At 35.8% G+C, this 17871-nt stretch overlaps 1 protein-coding gene across 10 annotated transcripts in view; it reads right to left on the minus strand.

Annotated features, from left to right (window-relative positions):
• Positions 1–1548: 1548 nt before the first annotated feature.
• LOC130728770 (histone H3-lysine(4) N-trimethyltransferase ATX1-like) overlaps positions 1549–17871 on the minus strand; it is a 34624-nt gene continuing 18301 nt past the window's right edge. Inside the window, exons 17-28 of one of the 10 annotated variants that reach the window (XR_009015778.1) lie at positions 16568–16636; positions 16225–16420; positions 14861–15145; positions 14643–14704; positions 14480–14557; positions 14159–14254; positions 13516–13619; positions 13210–13352; positions 10303–10482; positions 9499–9560; positions 5136–5169; positions 1549–1736 (exon numbers count right to left, since the gene is read on the minus strand). Coding sequence is in view for 1 of the 10 variants with exons in the window: in XM_057580337.1 (XP_057436320.1) it covers positions 13211–13352; positions 13516–13619; positions 14159–14254; positions 14480–14557; positions 14643–14704; positions 14861–15145; positions 16225–16420; positions 16568–16636 (1032 nt within the window). In the remaining 9 variants the exon portion in view is untranslated. Of the gene's footprint in view, positions 1737–3569; positions 3846–5135; positions 5170–9498; positions 9561–9912; positions 10483–13209; positions 13353–13515; positions 13620–14158; positions 14255–14479; positions 14558–14642; positions 14705–14860; positions 15146–16224; positions 16421–16567; positions 16637–17871 lie in introns of those variants that run through there. The other 9 variants (XR_009015777.1, XR_009015783.1, XR_009015779.1 and 6 more) reach the window with 9 other exon arrangements.

Here is a 17871-nt window from a genome sequence, read left to right on the forward strand (position 1 = left end):
ACATTAGCTAGGAATTGTCCTTCACTGCAAGTATGCAAATTACAGACCGTATAGTTATCACCATGCATGCATGTATACAATTGATTAATAATGGAGGAAATGGCATCCCCTCCTAGTCAGTCATGCAAGCAAAGATTCTTCATCTTTTATAGAAAACCATTATTTCCCTACACAGTGCACAACGTAGCTTCTAAGCTCAGCAAATAAAAGGTGGAAGGCACCTTAAATAAAAGAAGATTTTTTTTCCTTTTATTAAGGACATATAGGAATACAGATGGATATGCAACCTCACTATGCATGAGTTAATATTTATTAATTGTTAAGAGACAATATATGAAAACAATTATATTAATTATTTAACCTTTACTTTTTTCTTTTTTAAAAAGAAAAGCTGTAAACTATGGTACTGTGTGACATGAGTAAAATATTCTGTGCCATTCTCTTTTCCATCTTCTTTGCAGGAGAGCCTACAGTACCATAATACAAACACAAACATACTCTCTTTTTTACAATCCTGTGATTGAGACTAGTCTGTGAAAGGTAGCTTTGGCTGTGCTGTTTATATCAAAAGGAAAAATGATTTGGCATCCCGCATATACGTAGACATCCGACACACACTTAGAATGAGAAATGAAAAGGCAATGGATGAGGTATATGATAGAAGAGAGACATATAGATTAAAATTGAGTGTCTTTTGGGTGTGTACATGCACTATTTGGAGAGAGATGCATATTTTGTAGTTTTAGCATGGTTTGATCCCATTTGGTTTGGGTGATGGAATGTGGGCTGTTCATTACTCATTTCAAGGGTGAAAAGGGGGCCAACTTTCTATAAATTCCTTCTTTAGGCTTAAGCACTTTGCATTGCATGTCCCCTTTGAACGCAAGTAAAGCCTCTTTCATCACTTCAAGAATATTCTTCAATTCCTTTTTCAATTTTGATATTACTATGTATATATACTCGTTTGAAAAGTGTTATCTAGTGTCAGCACTGACTTTGAAATAAAAATTAAACAGAATTTTTCTTATGAATTGAGACAAAAGTGTTGTCATGTTAACTCAATTTATTTGTCACGCTCAAATTTTAGTGGTATGTTATGTTTATACTCTCATCTTTTTTAATAATTTTTCTTTTGTTCTTCTGTATCTATTCTTCATTTATAAGTTAATATTTCATCTTCCAATGATATAGGTTAGGCACCCAAAAGAGGGACCAACAACCTCAACAATATCTAATTAATTACATATATAGTGCTAAGTGCTAGTTAATTAACTTAGCCCTTTATTCTGAACACTTCAATTTTATTTTCCAGAAAACAGAGCATAAAATGAGAAGAACATTAAGAGACATCATGAGAACAAACCTCTTACGTAGGCAAGACAAACATTGTCAAAATTAAAGCTACTTGCCAAAGACTTCTTTTCTCCAAATACATAAATCATATTAGACAATTAATATCCTCTCGCAAATAACAATTCTGTCAAAGACATTCAGGGGCTTAACAATAGTGTTAGAAAATGACAATTATGACTTTGAACCTTAACAATGTGGGCAAAGCATTTGATTGGTATTGCATCCACGTGAAGCTTTTGGATTCACTTCTAACTTAAAAAATGTTAAATCTCTAATTTAACATCTTGAGTTCCAACTAAATATTTTGTCAAAATGTGAAAGTTATACCATGTCTCAACTCTCAAAAGTTCAAATGTAAGAATCACCAAGGCATGAATTGTTTCCTGTCAAGCACAACTCAAAAAGGTTAGTTCTCAAATTAATAGTAGTCTTGGAAGTTTTCATATCGAGTACTAGTTCGAAGATGTTTACCCTCAAATGGTCATGTTTGACTAAGTCATGGATGTTATTGTGTCGAGTTCTCGAATATGTTAGTGTTTTGAATGTTGTTGTCTACTTTGATACTTTGATTTTAGGATTACGGTCTAGAGGCATGATTCTATTGAATTTAGCCAAAATTGTTGATTAAAAGGCTGATTCTGTACATTTCTGGTTTTGGTTTAGCTTGCAATATTTAGTGTTCTGTTTTGGTGAAGACAAAGCGTTCTAGAGATCTAGTTTTTTAGCAAAATTTTACACAAGTTTGCGGATTCAAAATGCGAAATCTAATCTAGTACAGGTTCAACAGATTAGATGCACTTCTTGTATAATACTATATGACAATGCACCTTCAAGGGTCAGAACTCGAGTAAACTTCTATTTTCCAATAGCCTCATTGCCTCAAATGGTTTAACTAAAGTGGGGGTACATTTACAGAAATATCGGTTCTAACAAACCTAAATATGAGGATGAGGGGTTGAGATAAAGTATGTTATATTACACTCAGTTGGCATTTTTTTTTTGTTACAACTCAATTGACATTTAAGTACACACAATATGTTTGGGCATAACAGAAAATGCGGAGTGAAAAATCATGTTTAGAAGAAGTAGCTCAGTTGCTGCTTTCTCTGTTATGAGGGAGATAACAAGGAGTATTGGGATCAGAAAACAAATCGACTCTTAGGTATATTTGGATTGATGGTGAGGGGTGGAATGAGATGGGATGCTATTTTATGCTTTCATGTTCCATTGTATAGCTTTGTTAAATGGGGATGGAAAGAGATGGAAGGTGAAGGAATCAATTCCATTTCATCCATTACTTACAAACAATTTTTGTACCCCCAAGAGAGGTGCAGAATCATAAAATCGTGTAAACATAAGACAAATGTTATGATTCTACAAATATATATAAACTATTTATATGCATATAAATTCATATATATGCATACAAAATACCATACCAAAACACAAAATACCATATATGCAATCAATTGAGCACCAAGCTATCCATGTTTTCTACATAGTGCACAATGTAGTGGACAACAAAATTTTGAATAATTACTAAATTTTAGCAACACGTCTAACAGTATTAAAATGATTGACATATTCATCTTTCAGAAAATACATGACAAACTTCATGGTTAAAAGGAAATAAAATCAGTAGCCACATAATAGTTTACCAATATAACAATAAAATGGAATAAGGTTCTTCAAAACAGAAATGAACAAGTGATTCACAGCGAGAGAGAAGAACAGGTCATATAATGAGAGTAAGAAAAAGGCAGCATACAGGGAGGGAAGGAGTGAACACCAACGCAACAGAGAAGAGCGACGACGTACCATGACAGCGCACGAAGGATGGGACGAGAGTGACGGTGGAGGAGTGGAAGAGTGCGTACGGTCTCATAGGCGACTTGCGAGTGAGAACAGAAAGGTTAATCACGATTTTTTGAGTTTTAAAATCTAGGTATTTTCACTTAAAACCTTATAACCGGGTCAACGGGTGGGCGAGAGCCAATTTTTCAGCAAGCAGCGCAATGTTACAATTCCACAAAATTCCGCCAAACTGCGATTCGGCATCCATTTCAACACAAGGAAGGCTCGTGGGATTGTAAAATCGTGAGATTCTACAAGCTGCCGTGCAATTCTGTCAACCATGCTCATTTTTCTGAGTCTCCCTATATCATATATTCATTCAATACTAGTGTTTTAAAACTACGGGCAATATAGAAATAGAAAAATATAATTCATTATGCTCCATCAATTACCAAAATAATGAAGTAGTAAATTTGGTCTGTTCCATCATAAGGTATCCAAACAATGTTAATGGATTTTTGTTCCATTCTGTCTCATTCCATTCTATTCAATTATATTCCGCTCTATTCCATTATGATCCAACAATCCAAACATAGCTTTAATATGGCAAACATATCCTCAAATGACTCAAGCAAATTGACATGCACTTCGTGCATTCAAATCCTAAACCTCTGTTTTAGAATTCCATATTGTAAAACCTGCAGCAGACAAATGAATTCAAGATTCAAATTACTTTGGCTAACCTTAAAATGAAACATGTGAAAGGCCACAGAAGTCACCAAAGCTCCTCACTACATGGGGTTTGGCTCCATGGATCAAACAAGATCACAATGTCAATGATGAAGGGCTAAAATCTTTAAAGTAAGGTTTGGATTCAAAATTTATCATCTAAAATAGTCAACAATACTACTGATTGAGCAAAGTTAATTGCATAACATTATACAGGAGATGCACCACAAATACAAAACCATGATCCACAGATAAAATTGCATAACCCACTTATTCATGAATCATTTTCCACCAACTTGCAGGCGTAGTGTTTTTTCTGCAAACATCTCTTGCATTCATGAATCATGATGTGTACTAAAAGTCTAAAACAATTGCTACAACTATAAAATAGAGGCCTTTTCATAAATTTGTTAAAATTTATAGATCATGTTGTGTCATCTTTCATGTTAAAATTTGGTCACTATTTTCTTAGCAGTCAAAGGTAACCTAATAAAGCCCCATGACCAATGTATGCAGCTTAGCCAAACTTGAATATGTGACTCTCTCCGGCTCCAAACATCACTTCTCCATTATTCAAGCTTTAAACTAACATCACAAATATGAAGGTGTAAGACGATTTTGTCAACCACTGATGTGAAGCATCACTTGTATAAGGTAGGGTTTAAACCTGGGTATTGGATTTGGAGTGATCATGGTAAAGATTATCCAGAAGTTGACGTCGAATTTGAATCAAGTAGTAGTGGTGGAAATCTAACTAATGAAGACAACTTTATGAGTATGCAACAAATGGTGTACATGATATTTTAGGCCTCAGTTTGAGCCATTGATTAAGGAAGAAGAACCAGATTAAGGTTTTATGATTTGTAGACTGTCGCCAACAAACCTATATATGAAGGGGCTTCAGTTTCTGTTAGGTTCTAAATTCTAGTCAGTGGGTCTTTTGTGTTTTAAGCTGGGATTGATTTATTTGTTTACTTTTGTTATTTGTTTTGGTATTGAGTTGCTTTTGTTATTTGAGTTGGGTCCATGTTGGGCTCTTAGTAGGTTAGTTTATTATAAATAGGAGTATTCTCCTTAGATTGGAGTATGATTTGAGTATTAGATTTGTAAAAGGGATTCTGCCTTGAAAGAAGGTTCTCCTTCGTGTGAATCCATTAGGATTGTTTTTCCTCTCTTGATCTCTTCTCTCTTCTTGTTTTACTTTCCAGTTTATATATTCAAAGAAATACCAAAAAATATTCATTTTCTCCTCTCTTTACCTTGTGGCTGCCGTTAGGGTTTTCCAAATGCTAACTGTGTCAAAATCAGAAATATGTGAGCATTTGTTGCCAGTGAAATGGATTGTGCCTCAACAATGTCTTTCTTTCTTTACAAGTATGATTTTGGACATAAGATGTAGACATCAATCATTGCTAAAAAAGCACTACCACACAAAAGCATTGGTATCACTTGAAAGTAGGAGAAATTATAATTGTTAGAATATAATATAATACCGTTCATTTAGCCTTTACGCAACAGCTTCAGCTTCTGGGATAATTGGCTGCTTGACATGGTATCAGAGCCTCTCTATGACTTAGCGGTCTAGAGTTCGATCCTTTCCCTCACTTTCTAATTAAAACGTGGAATTTAAGCATAAGGTAAAAACTCCTAAAAAAATATAAAATCAAATAATACCCTAATATTACAACACTCTCCCTCAAGCTTGTGAATGGATATCTATCATACTCAACTTGCACGTAGGATCTTGGAACCGCTGTAAGGGAAGTCCCTTGGTGAGCACATATGCAACTGAAGTCCTGAGGGAACATCTGGTGTAGAGATCCATTTGTGTATGAAGTGTTGGCCTATCTCTATGTGCTTTGTTCTACCGTGTTAAACTGGATTGTGAGCAATATTAATAGCAAACTTATTATCACAAAAATGTCTCATAGGAGCTTCATACTTTATTTTCAAATCGTCCAGGATGATCTTTATCCACAACAATTCACAAACTCCTTGAGCCATGACTCTAAATATTGCCTTAGCACTTGATCTAGCAACTATATTATGTTTCTTGGTTCTCCATCTCACTAAATTTCCACCCAAAAACATACAATATCCACTGATGAAACTCCAGTCAACAATTAACCCTGCATAATCTGCATCAGTATAAACCTCCGTCGACAACTACTTGCTTTTCTTGAACAACAGACTTCTGCCTGGACTTGCCTGCAGATACTCCAAGATTCTATCCACCGCTTGTAAGTGCATCTCTTGTGGGTCATGCATGAATTGACTGACAACACTAACAAGATAAGCTATGTCAGGCCTAATGTGAGATCGAGAAATGAGTTTTCTCACAAGTCTCAGGTGTTGGGCCTTATCAACTCTAGGGCTCCCCTCATCACTCTGAATCTTGTGGTTTTGCTCTATAGGCACTCCAATGGGTTTACAACCGAATTTGCCAGTTTCTTTAAGAAGATCAAGGACATAATTCTTCTAATAAATGCAAATGTCCGTTTTCGAGTATGTCACCTCCATACCTAGGAAATATTTCAGTTTTCCAAGGTCTTTCATTTCAATCATTTCAAATTGGGCTGCCAACTCCTTTCTCAGTTTCTGCTTCTCAAGTTCATCATTACCTACAATGAACACATCGTCTACATACTAACAGAAAAGTGAGTTAGCCATTTTGAGCATGTTTTATGAACACGGTATGATCACCTTGACTTTGTTTATACCCCAGAGACATCATAGCCTGAGTGAACCTCTCAAACCAAGCTCGGGGAGGTTGTTAGAAATATAATACAAAATCATTTATGTGTCTCTTACCCAATAGCTTAAACTTTTGGGATAATTTGTTACTTGACATGGTATCAGAACTGTTAAAAGTCCACATTGGCTAGAGAGAGAGCATAGATAGACTTTATAAGTGTAGTGCAAACCTCAACTCTTAAGCTAACTTTTGGGCTATCAGAACTGCTAGAAGTCCCACATTGACTAGAGATAGAGCATAGATAACCTTTAAAGGGTAGTGCAAACCTCAACTTTTGAGCTAACTCTTGGGCTATCATAATTGTTAGAAGTCCCACATTGGCTAGAGATAGAGCAGCATTTATAAGGGTAGTGCAAACCTCAACTCTTGAGCTAACTTTTGGGCTATCAGAACTGTTAGAAGTCTCACTTTGGCTAGACATAGAGCATAGATAGTCTTTATAAGGGTAGTGCAAACCTCAACTCTTGAGCTAACTTTTGGGCTGACTTAGACCCTCTCAATTTCTAATAAGAACCTCTATGAATGAAAGGTCTAAAGTTCGACCCTTGCCGACCCTGCCCCACCTCACTTTCTAATAAAATGTGGAATTTCAGCACATGGTAGGTGAGCTTGTGCACACTTTAAGCCCAAATAGGCTCGTGCGTGAGGGGGCATGTTAGAAATATAATATAAAATCATTCATGTGTCCCTTACCCAATAGCTTAAGCTTTCGGGATAATTGGTTACTTGACATTGTATCAAAGCCTCTATGACCAAGCAGTCTCGAGTTCGATCCCTGCCGCCCTCAATTCTTCTTATAAAAAAAGTTGAATCTAAGCACATGGTGTTGTCCACGCTTCAAACCCAAAGTGCTCTTGCGTGAGGGGGCGTGTTGGAGAAATAATATAAAAGAATTCATGCAGCCCTTAACCAATAGCTTAAGCTTTCGGGATAATTGGTTGTTTGACAGAGACCATATAAGGCCTTCTTCAATCTGCAAACCTAATACCTTCTTGAGATACGATCGAACCCTGGTGGAATCTCCATATAAACCTCATCTTCTAAATCTCCAAGCAAAAATGCATTTTTCACATCAAACTATAGAAACTCCCAATCAAAGACATAGCGACATCTTTTTTTGGAAGACAATTGAGTTTCCCCGTCTTTTGAGCTGCTAAGGAAAGAATGATCCTTATAATATTCGTTTTTACTGTTGGGCCAAATATCTTCTCATAATCAATTTCATAGGTCTAAGTGTATCTCTTGCAACTAGCCTCGCCTTATACACGGTCAATGTGCCATCCGATCGATACTCCACTGCATATATCCATCAGCAACCTACCGTCGTCTTGTCATTTAGCTTCTCAACAATCTCCCAAGTCCCATTTGTCTCTGGTGCCTTCTTCTCCTCATTCAAATCTTGAACCATGTTCTTATCTTTTAATACTTTATGTACCGATGTAGGGACTCCAATAAAGTCAATAGCAGAAATAAAGCCCCGGTGCTGCACATAAAGGTTTTTAGTAGTCACAAGCTAAGATATGGGACATTTGGCACAAGATCTTTGTTAGCAAGGTGGCATTGCTTGGAACTGAATTTTTTGATACAAGGATCATTCAAGAGATTTTTGTAATTGTTCTTGAGAGGTCTGAGTTTACTACTTCTTCTCTAGAAAATTCCAAATATCTATCAAACACTACTTTGGCATAACTGTAATATGTTACACAAGCCCAAGAACAACGAGATTTATGAGGTTGGAAGGTATGATTGAAGGTACTCTACAAGCCAAACTGAAGCCCCGTCTAAGGCCACAAAGGTGCGATAAAAAAAAGGCTCAAGGGAACAACTTTGAGCTATGGGAGACTTCCCACAAAGTGAGTAAAGGAGAAGATGAAAAGTCAAGATGTAGGATACGCCTACAAGCTGTGTGGGTTATTTCCACCCCAAACAACCACAACTCATTCTTCTTTTAGATTCTCTCTCCACCAGTGGTCTCCATCCTTTCTGATAATCTAGATGCTCTCTCCACCATAGATGAGGGTCTTTCATTGATTGATCCTTTTGTTGCCCCAACCTCATGATATGAGATTATTCAACTTTGTTCATTCATTTTTTGTTTTGATTTCCTCTCATCATCAAGGATGAGCCTTGGACTTAAACTTCCAAAATTGAAGTTTTAGAAGTGTGACTCTTGTTTAGATATACATTTACATTTCTTGAATTGAAATATTTTTCCTTCTGAAACATGAAGTTCTAAAAGTGTACTGCATGTCCGCATCTGTAATTACATTTTTGAAAATTTATGTTCTGAAAAAAAAATCAATTTCAGATTTTGGAGTTTCATGATTAGAAAATATATTTATTTATATATAAAACTAAAGTTACACTTCTGAAACTTCAAGTTCCATAATTGAAAAAAAAAAAAAAAAACTTCGAGCTTAGGCATCCATAATTGCAATTGTACTCATGGAAGTCAAGCTTCGAAAGCGAAAAAATAAAATTCACTTTAAAAAGAAAAAAGAAAATTCAATTTCAAAACTTCAAGTTCTAAAAGTACATTTCAACTTAGTATAATTTTAGACTACTGAAACTTCAGTTACGGTATTGAAATTTTTTTCCTTTTGGATCTTGAACTTCCAAAAGTACAATTACAATTCCGAAACTCAAAGTTCCTAAAGAAAATATATATATATCAACTCCTTATGAAGTATCAAAAGAAAAAATCTATTTTACATTTCAAATTCTAAACTACGTACCGGTATTGAATTTTTTTTCTCAGAACTTTCCATGAGCGTAATTAAAGTTTCAAAAGTTAAGTTCTAGAAAAAAATAGGTCCAAGGGCGTGAAAATAGACAAGTAATCCACCAAGATGTATAGGAGAACTAACCTAAATAATGGGTCTAAGGTTTTTCAGTTTCCCACTAGATAAGAACCAGCTTTGATACCAACCTGAAACGGAATAATTTTCATCTCATTCATTGAATAAATGATACAAGGCATATATATACATCATGTGCATAAATAAATAAAATCCCTAAAGCTTAAGGATTGAGAAAGATTACAGCTATATATTTTTTCTAAGGAAACCATCTTATATGTCAAACAATAAAAGGATGGAAAGAATAAAGGAAACTCAAAAAGGACCAAATAGAATGAACACTTAAATCACATAATAAAATAAATCTCACATAATAAAATGAATCTTACAAGAAGTATATCAAGTTATCCATTCAACTAATTTTATAAAAACCAAATGTCAGCCGATAAAAAATAATATAATAATAACACATGAATCCCAAAATATATAAAAATAATATAATAATAATAATGAAATATATAGACTTCTGATATTGTTTGGTTCTTTTTTTATGATTCAGCTCATACATCGAAAAGTTTTCTTTTGGTCTACACTGCCTTCTTTGATGGCTATTCATGCTTGCTAGTTGTGCAGATACATTTATCATTCCCAAGTTCCACTGTTACGAAGGCAAATTGACACAATCAGCAATAACTTTCATTCAAACCCTCAATTTCTTTTCATTTCTATGAAGTTTCATGTAATTACAACTTGAACTATCCAATGGCAAGTTACAATTAGCAAGTTGGTTGAAGTTAATCATATGCCTTAATTGTGGCAATGAATTTCAAATTAAACATATGTAGAAAAGTTTGATGGCATCTTTCCAATTACCATAACCAGAACCTCGAACCAACATAAACCGCTCAGTTGTGGTTATGATGAAACAATGGGAAGAATCAGATGAGCTATGTACAAGACTGTCCTTTTAGAGAAATGGCAGAATCCAAGACAAAAGTTGTAGGTAGGGCAATCAGTCCATCTTCAGAAGGATCTTGCATGCATTTTAAAAATCTGCAGAACAAAATTAAATTAATAAAAATGGGGCGGGTATAATGGAATATCAGCTTGCAAAAGTAGCAAACTACTGAATTTGAAAATGAAATTATGTCACAGGATTTGAACTAACAACAAGTGTTTCTTGCAACTCAACAGACAACAAATGACATCAAGACAAAGATGTACGATGCAGAACCAAATTGATCACCACATTCACAGACCTATCTGATGTTGACCAATGAAAAACTTGAAGATGCAAAGAAACCTAAGCGAAATACAGCCAGAGATTAAAGAGAGAACTCGCTGTGTCGAGATAATAAAACTCATGGTTCCAGGGGTTGATTAGGATTGTATGCTTACAAACTTCTGGTTGTGCTCCAATAGAGCTTCATGTGCAAGCAACTGCGACTCTGGTTCACTCATGGAAATGAGATATGGTCTGCAATTAATAGCAGCAACAAAAGGATCATACTCTAGGAAGAGACTCAAGAACAATGTGGAACTCGCAAAGAGGAATTGGATAACCAATAGTTGAAAGAGTATCTGCAACGGGTTGAACACGCAAGAGGAACTCAAAAAATGAATGACATCCTTTGGAAATTGATCGCAACTCAGATTGAAATTGCCGAGATCAAGTTTTGGCTTGATTTTGAAAATATTCATGAATTGCATCCCACACTTGCCATGAATGGCGACAAGCAAGGACGTGAGGAATAAAAGAATTAGCTATCTGATAGGGGGTGCGACCCAACATGGCAGATACAGCGGACTGCGACACAACGGGTGCGACAAACCTTGGAACGTGAACAGCACAGCAGTGACATAGGAAGAGGCACATCAGTTGATGAGCAGTTAAGTCAGTTAGGCCTGAGCATATGTAGCAAACTACATCTGTTAGGAGTAGTTATAAACAGGTATATTTTAAATAGAACAATTAGGATCTGTTATAAATAGGGAATATGAGAGATTGTTTAAGGCATTCAGGAAATTTGTATTGAGTGCTTGGGAGAGTACTGGCTCTTGAACATCAAGGTTTTCTTAATTGTCAAGCAACCAATTATCCCAAAAGCTTAAGCTAATGGGTAAGGGCCACATGAATGATTTTATTTTATATTCTAACATGCCCCCTCACGCAAGAGCCCTTTGGGTTTGAAGCGTGGACAAATGCACAAGCCCACTTACCATGTGCTTAAATTCAATTTTTTTATTAGAAGAATTGGGGGTGGCAAGGATCAAACTCTGGACCGCTTAGTCATAGAGGCTCTGATACCATGTTAAGCAACAAATTATCCCAAAAGCTGAAGTTGTTGGGTAAGGGCCACATGAATGATTTTATTTTAAATTTGAAAAATCATTTCCAGCTACACTTAATGAGACAGATCGAAAAATAAGAGAGAGAAGTGAGAAACGAGAGATGTGATGAGTAATGTGATAGGGACAGAAGAGAGATAGGAAAATGAGATGAAAGAAAATGTTAAGTGTGAATGAAACATAGCTTTTTATGTTATTATGCGAATAGGAAATTCAAAAGGTTGGTTGAATCACTTCTTGAACCAACGGATAGCATGGGAAACTGGAAAAAATGGGTGATAATGTTGATGCAAATTATTAAGTTGTCGTTTTAAATTTTACACTAAATAATTTATACATTATGAAAATCCATATTTACTTGCTTACATTTCCGATGAATCATTTTCTTGCTTACATTACTAACACTATCTAATTACGTTAAGTGACTATGGTCAATGATATTAAATTTAAAAAAAAATGTATTATCTCCATTTAATATATCTGTAATATTATTATTAAGTACTTTTTATTTTATATATGTAACAGGTTTTTTAATTTATAATTTTTTATAAAAAACAAGTTCAACCAGTGACTCAGTAGCTTGACCGAGTCAATCACCAGCTCAGGTTTTATAACACTAATGTGAAATGGAGTTTGTTACCAATGGAAGCCCTTAGTGATGTTAACAGAATTCCAACTATAACAGAGTTTAATACAGTACAAGCATATAAAACTAGTTTTCTACTTACTACACTGACAGAGGCAATGTATCTTCAAAACAAAATTGCAATGCAATAAGGATCGTGCACAAAAGCAATGAAGGTTGATTTTCATGATTTGAAAAATTCACATTTTTTTTAAATGGTTTGTTCTTAAGCAATTAAAACTAGCCGCCATCCATAGCTCAAGAACTTTCTTTCGTGCCTCAGTATTTTCCAAACAAAAATAAGAAAACAGAAACCAACATAAAGAATCTACAAAACCAAAAGGAAACAAACAAAAATAACAACAATCAAACCTTTTTTCCACCAAATCACATAGGCTACGTGAACCATACCAAAGTATAACATCACAAGAAATCATTACTACGCAGTCAACCCAAATAGAAGAGAACATAGGCTAGCAACAACACCAATATCAAGCCCTGCTACATACACCCCCCAGAACCAGATTAGATTGACTAAGCACACAAACCAAAAAAAATCCTACCTAGAATTAGACCCCAAAACAGAGGTTATCTGTAAATTTTCATAATAGATATCAGGTGCCCACATATATAGAGTCAAAAGAGATATGGAGTCCGAAGGTAATAAAGAACTACTCCCTCTACCTCAATTGCTTAAATTGCAGACTGTCACACCCCACCCTAGTAATCCACGTCAATCAAAGTGATGCTTGAAAAGTTCAATATTGGCCAAAGATGTCAGAGCAAGAAAGACCACAACCACTAACCTCATTCTCCTGTCCAATCTATTAATTCACTCCGTGGTGCAAATAGGGTAGCAGCTCGCTCTTCTGCCTCAGTATCATTTACTACACCTCGGCATTTTGGGAAGCCACAGTAACAAGGAAGTCGTTCGTCAATTGAGAAAAATCTATTACATAAAATAAGGTAAGTCAGCACTTAAATTAGAGAGCATATAGTATATTTGTAAAGTGTAATGCTACACAACTAAAACAGTAAAACCAATACAAAAGTGAATTTGTATGTTTTTTTGTGCACGTTGCAGGACTCATTTGAAGAAGGGGGAAGGAAACCTGTAATCATATGTAAGCTCTTCCCATTGTTTAATGTCCCTCTTTGCAAATATTATAATATGTTCATCGCCATCAACACTTACAACTCTTGAATAGCAATTTGGCTGCATAGAAAGAAAAATAATATGGGTAAGCAAAAAAAATTCCTTCCATGATGAAAATAAGGCTGTAAGGGCTCTTCGGCATGTAAATAGAACTGCAGTATTTCCACAATAAAATCAAAAGAAGAAAGTTGGTTTCAAGTTACAACATCAGGACAATGTTATACAAGCACTATCCAACGCCATATACTTTCATTTGATGGGGCACCTATGTATAGGCATAGCCCTATTATTCTAAATCAAACTATTCCATCCTAATACAATGCATGTTATCTAAAGTCATTTAACAATGCCTAGAAGCTGTAAATCTGTCAACATGCTTGAATAGGACTAAAGTTTTATCAACAATACAAATTCCCAATTTTAAAAATTTGAAACCTTCACGACTCCAATCATCAAATAATTAGCTAAATATTGTAATTTGAAAAACGAAATCAAGCAAATCTGACACATCAATTTACGAAGGCTGATTGAAATGGCAATGTTTAACAAGCAGGAAACAGATTAATGGAAAACGTAAAATTAAGGGGGTAAGGACGCACTGCACAAGAATGATTAATTAAATGAGCAATGCTTCCGGCTCTAGTAGCATCGATGACTCGTTCATCGTCAATCCGAAACATGTATGTTCCAGCACCCTGCAAAAGGGAAAAAGACTAAGTTACTACATCTTGCAAAAGAATATACACTTCAACATTAAAGAAGGTGCAATAGTTGTAACATCCTTGTCCATGTTGACAATCAGAGGCTTTACGATCAATTGTCACTTATATTTCAACAATTTAACTTACCATTTTACAAACTAGCTGTCAGATGAAAATGTAAAAATTTATAAGTGCATTAGATAATTCAAAGAGACTTACCACCAAAGAATTGTATATAAAGTGCTCTCTGCGGTCAGCTATAGTAGGTCGAACAAGTTCACCGGTATATTCAATCACCTGAATAAAAATAATAAGTCTGTCCTTTAAAGGTGAAACTCTACTACAAAAGAAGGCACATTTAAATGGAGAATACTCTCTTTACCATGTCTCCGCCTTTATATGGATGCTTTGCAAAGATGCCAAATCCATGAATTCTTGATTTCCCTTAATTTAAAAAAAAAAGACAAATATTTATTGCCCCATAGGATCACTCCATAAGGGTAAATCTCAAACTATAGCCCTCCAAAGTCGAAATTCCACAAAGTATATAATTACCCTTTCCCCCACAACTTTCAAGAATATTAAGACAATTACACCTACCAAACGCTAGCTGTTTCCGAAAGGTTTCCCTCATGTACTTATATTTCTCAGCAGTAGAAAGTATGCTGTTTGAAGAGTCAATCAGAGAGGTTCTCAGCCTTTGTTGGCTACAAAAGAATTTAGGGCAAACTCCTCTGCCAGAAGGCTCTGGGTTGTTTAGCAATCCATGCTGGCAGAGTCCACCAACTAAGTAAGATTGATTCTCTACAAACAAACGTTTCAAAGATGCAGCTGCAAGTGCTTCAGGTTCTTTTCGGCCCCTCCTTCCAAAGTAATCATATGGCTCTGCCAAGAAGAATCAAGACAGGCTTTATTAAGCGAACTCAGCTCTAATTATTCATTATGCAAGTGGAACAATTTATACAAAACAAGAGGGGCCAGATACAGAAAATGAAAAGTTCATCTCCTTAGGCCAGCAAATCTTTACCCCAAAAAAGATGCATCCTGAAATGAAAAAAAAAAGTCCTCAAAAAGAAAAGGAGACCATTCTTATTTTCCCGCCAGCCCATTCACCTTCCATCCCCCGAGCAATATCAATAGCGGTCCATACCCTTCCCTTAATCTTCAAATTGTCTAGCTTGCTCAGGACATTCTTTTTATCTTACATGTGTTTCTTTATGGCCTAGGTTGAGTATAAAGTGTAAACAATGAATGCAAAAAGCATGCTTAACCAAATGATATAATCCACACCTCAATCAACTCAAAACACAGCATAACAAGCTGGACATAAATATTGAGTGATGGAATGGCCATTTTTCAAACCAGTGTGAAATACCCCTTTATTAACTGAGAAATGATTGATTACTGATCTCTCAATTATAGGGTAGAGAACTCAACAAATATGCTGCTCTGCAAACAAGCTTCGTTTACTAATCTCACAAAAAAATTGCCGCACGCTTTTTCACCCATCAGGCATCAGTTCAGCTCCTCTGCCAACCTGCTCCTAGCACACTATTATTTTCAATTCCAGATTGCACTTAAAACGCTCTTTCTTATATGCTCAGCTGATAGTCAACCCAATAATTAAAGAAAAAGAAAAACAAATTTCTAGCAATATGATTTGAGTGCCTCCATCATTAGTTTGGCATGGATTGAAGTATATGATTTGCAAATTGATTGAGCAGATGGTAAAAAGGGAATAACAGACACAGAGCAAAAGATAGTGCACTCAAAATATTGAGCGTAAACAAGAGTTTATATAAAATAGCAAAGTAAGAACTGAGTGAAATCACGGGTAGAGTAACAGCAAATTAAGAGTCAATAAATGTAACTACGGTTTCTTTTTCTTGGTTGTTGGAGGTTAAGCAAGTAAAAGATATAAAACTGACAATATGCTTCAGTAATATAATTGTCAAATAACATACCACTTCGAGCACAACCAGATGCATTGGGTGGTGGTTCATAGTCTGAGCACGGAGCCACAACTCGAACAATGCGTTCATCAGCACCAGATGGTTCATGAGATGGCTGCCTATGTTTCTTGCAGTAAGAAAGTAAGCGAATGCACTGATCTTCATCATCATCAACAGAAAGTAGATAGAGTCTGTCCTCATCCTCAAGCTATAAATCATAAAAATATATCAAATAAATAAATGGACAATGAAATAAATTTGTAGGTAATTACCATATCAAAGCTGACACCACACTATTCAGGTCAAAACAAAATAACTTGTAAAACATACATTGAAAATATAAAGGGAGAAATACCTCAACACAGAGACCAGCAGCACGAGCACAGAGTGGATGATAAGCTACCCGACATGAACTGTTTGAACACTGCAGAATTGACATAAAAATCACACTTAATTTTTAGAAACCAAAGAGAAATTGCTTAGAATTAAAAATACTAGCCAGGTCACATGCACTATGCATAATAAAAACATTTATATAAGGGGCATATCAAGTGAGAGGTGAAAGACAAAAGGAGTTAGTCCGTGTTGAAAAAACGTAGAAATAACTTATATTATTTTAACGTGAAAAGATACAATAGGGAGGCTCTCTATATATAGAGACCTAGGACAGCAAGTGCTTGCACAGCAAGCAAGTAAACCCTAGATTGTCACTTAAGTGTAGCCGCCACATAGGCAAGGCTAGATAAGTAAAACATAAAATATAAAATATAGAATATTACAAAAATAACCCTGAACTAATTATCTCTAATACTCCCCCCACAAACTGAACTGTGCAGATCTGTCACAGTCAGTTTGTCTCTCAAATCCTTGAACAAAGTGGAGCTGAGGGGTTTGGTGAGAACATCAGCAAGCTGGTCTAGTGCAGAAATATGTTTTACTAACAGCTGGTTTGCTAGGACCTTCTCACGAACAAAGAACAAATCCAACTCCATATGTTTAGTCCGAGAGTGCTGAACCGGGTTATGTGCAAGCATGACTGTACTTAAATTGTCACACAGCAGAGTAGGGACAGTAGTTGCAACTTTAAGCTCTTGTAGAAGAGACTGAATCCATAGCATATCTGCTGTAGCATGTGCTAAACTCCTGTATTCAGCCTCACAACTGCTGCGAGCAACAACAGTTTGCTTCTGTTAGACCCTGGGATTTCCAAGCAGGCCCAAATGGCACTTATGAGCCTTTGATCCATCATTCAACCAAGGAATATGGATAGTGTATTCTAGAAGGGGCAAAGTGGGGATTACTAGCAACTACCTAACAGAATAGAGAGAGGAATATGATTGTAATAGGCCATTATATAAGAAGGGAATGGAGAGGTTGAGAGGTCATCTTTGGATCATTGAGTTGTAGAGATGAGTAGGAAGCTCTAAGCTTCCTATAGGAGCTAGGCTCTGTGTCAGATTTGGGATACCATTCCCTCTCTGTATTTCCATTTGCCCATCAAATAAACAATCTGTTCATTTTATTTCTTGCATTTATTTTCAAGGTCCACTGTTCGGAATCTGGGTTCCTAACAAAATGGTCCGACCTGCCGGATACGCTTTGCCGGATGATCTTCGTCGGAACCAGCAAACCAAGACCCAGATGGAGGCGAGAGTTGGC

Source organism: Lotus japonicus, chromosome 1 (assembly GCF_012489685.1).
Source record: "Lotus japonicus ecotype B-129 chromosome 1, LjGifu_v1.2".
NCBI classification, from domain to species: domain Eukaryota; kingdom Viridiplantae; phylum Streptophyta; class Magnoliopsida; order Fabales; family Fabaceae; genus Lotus; species Lotus japonicus.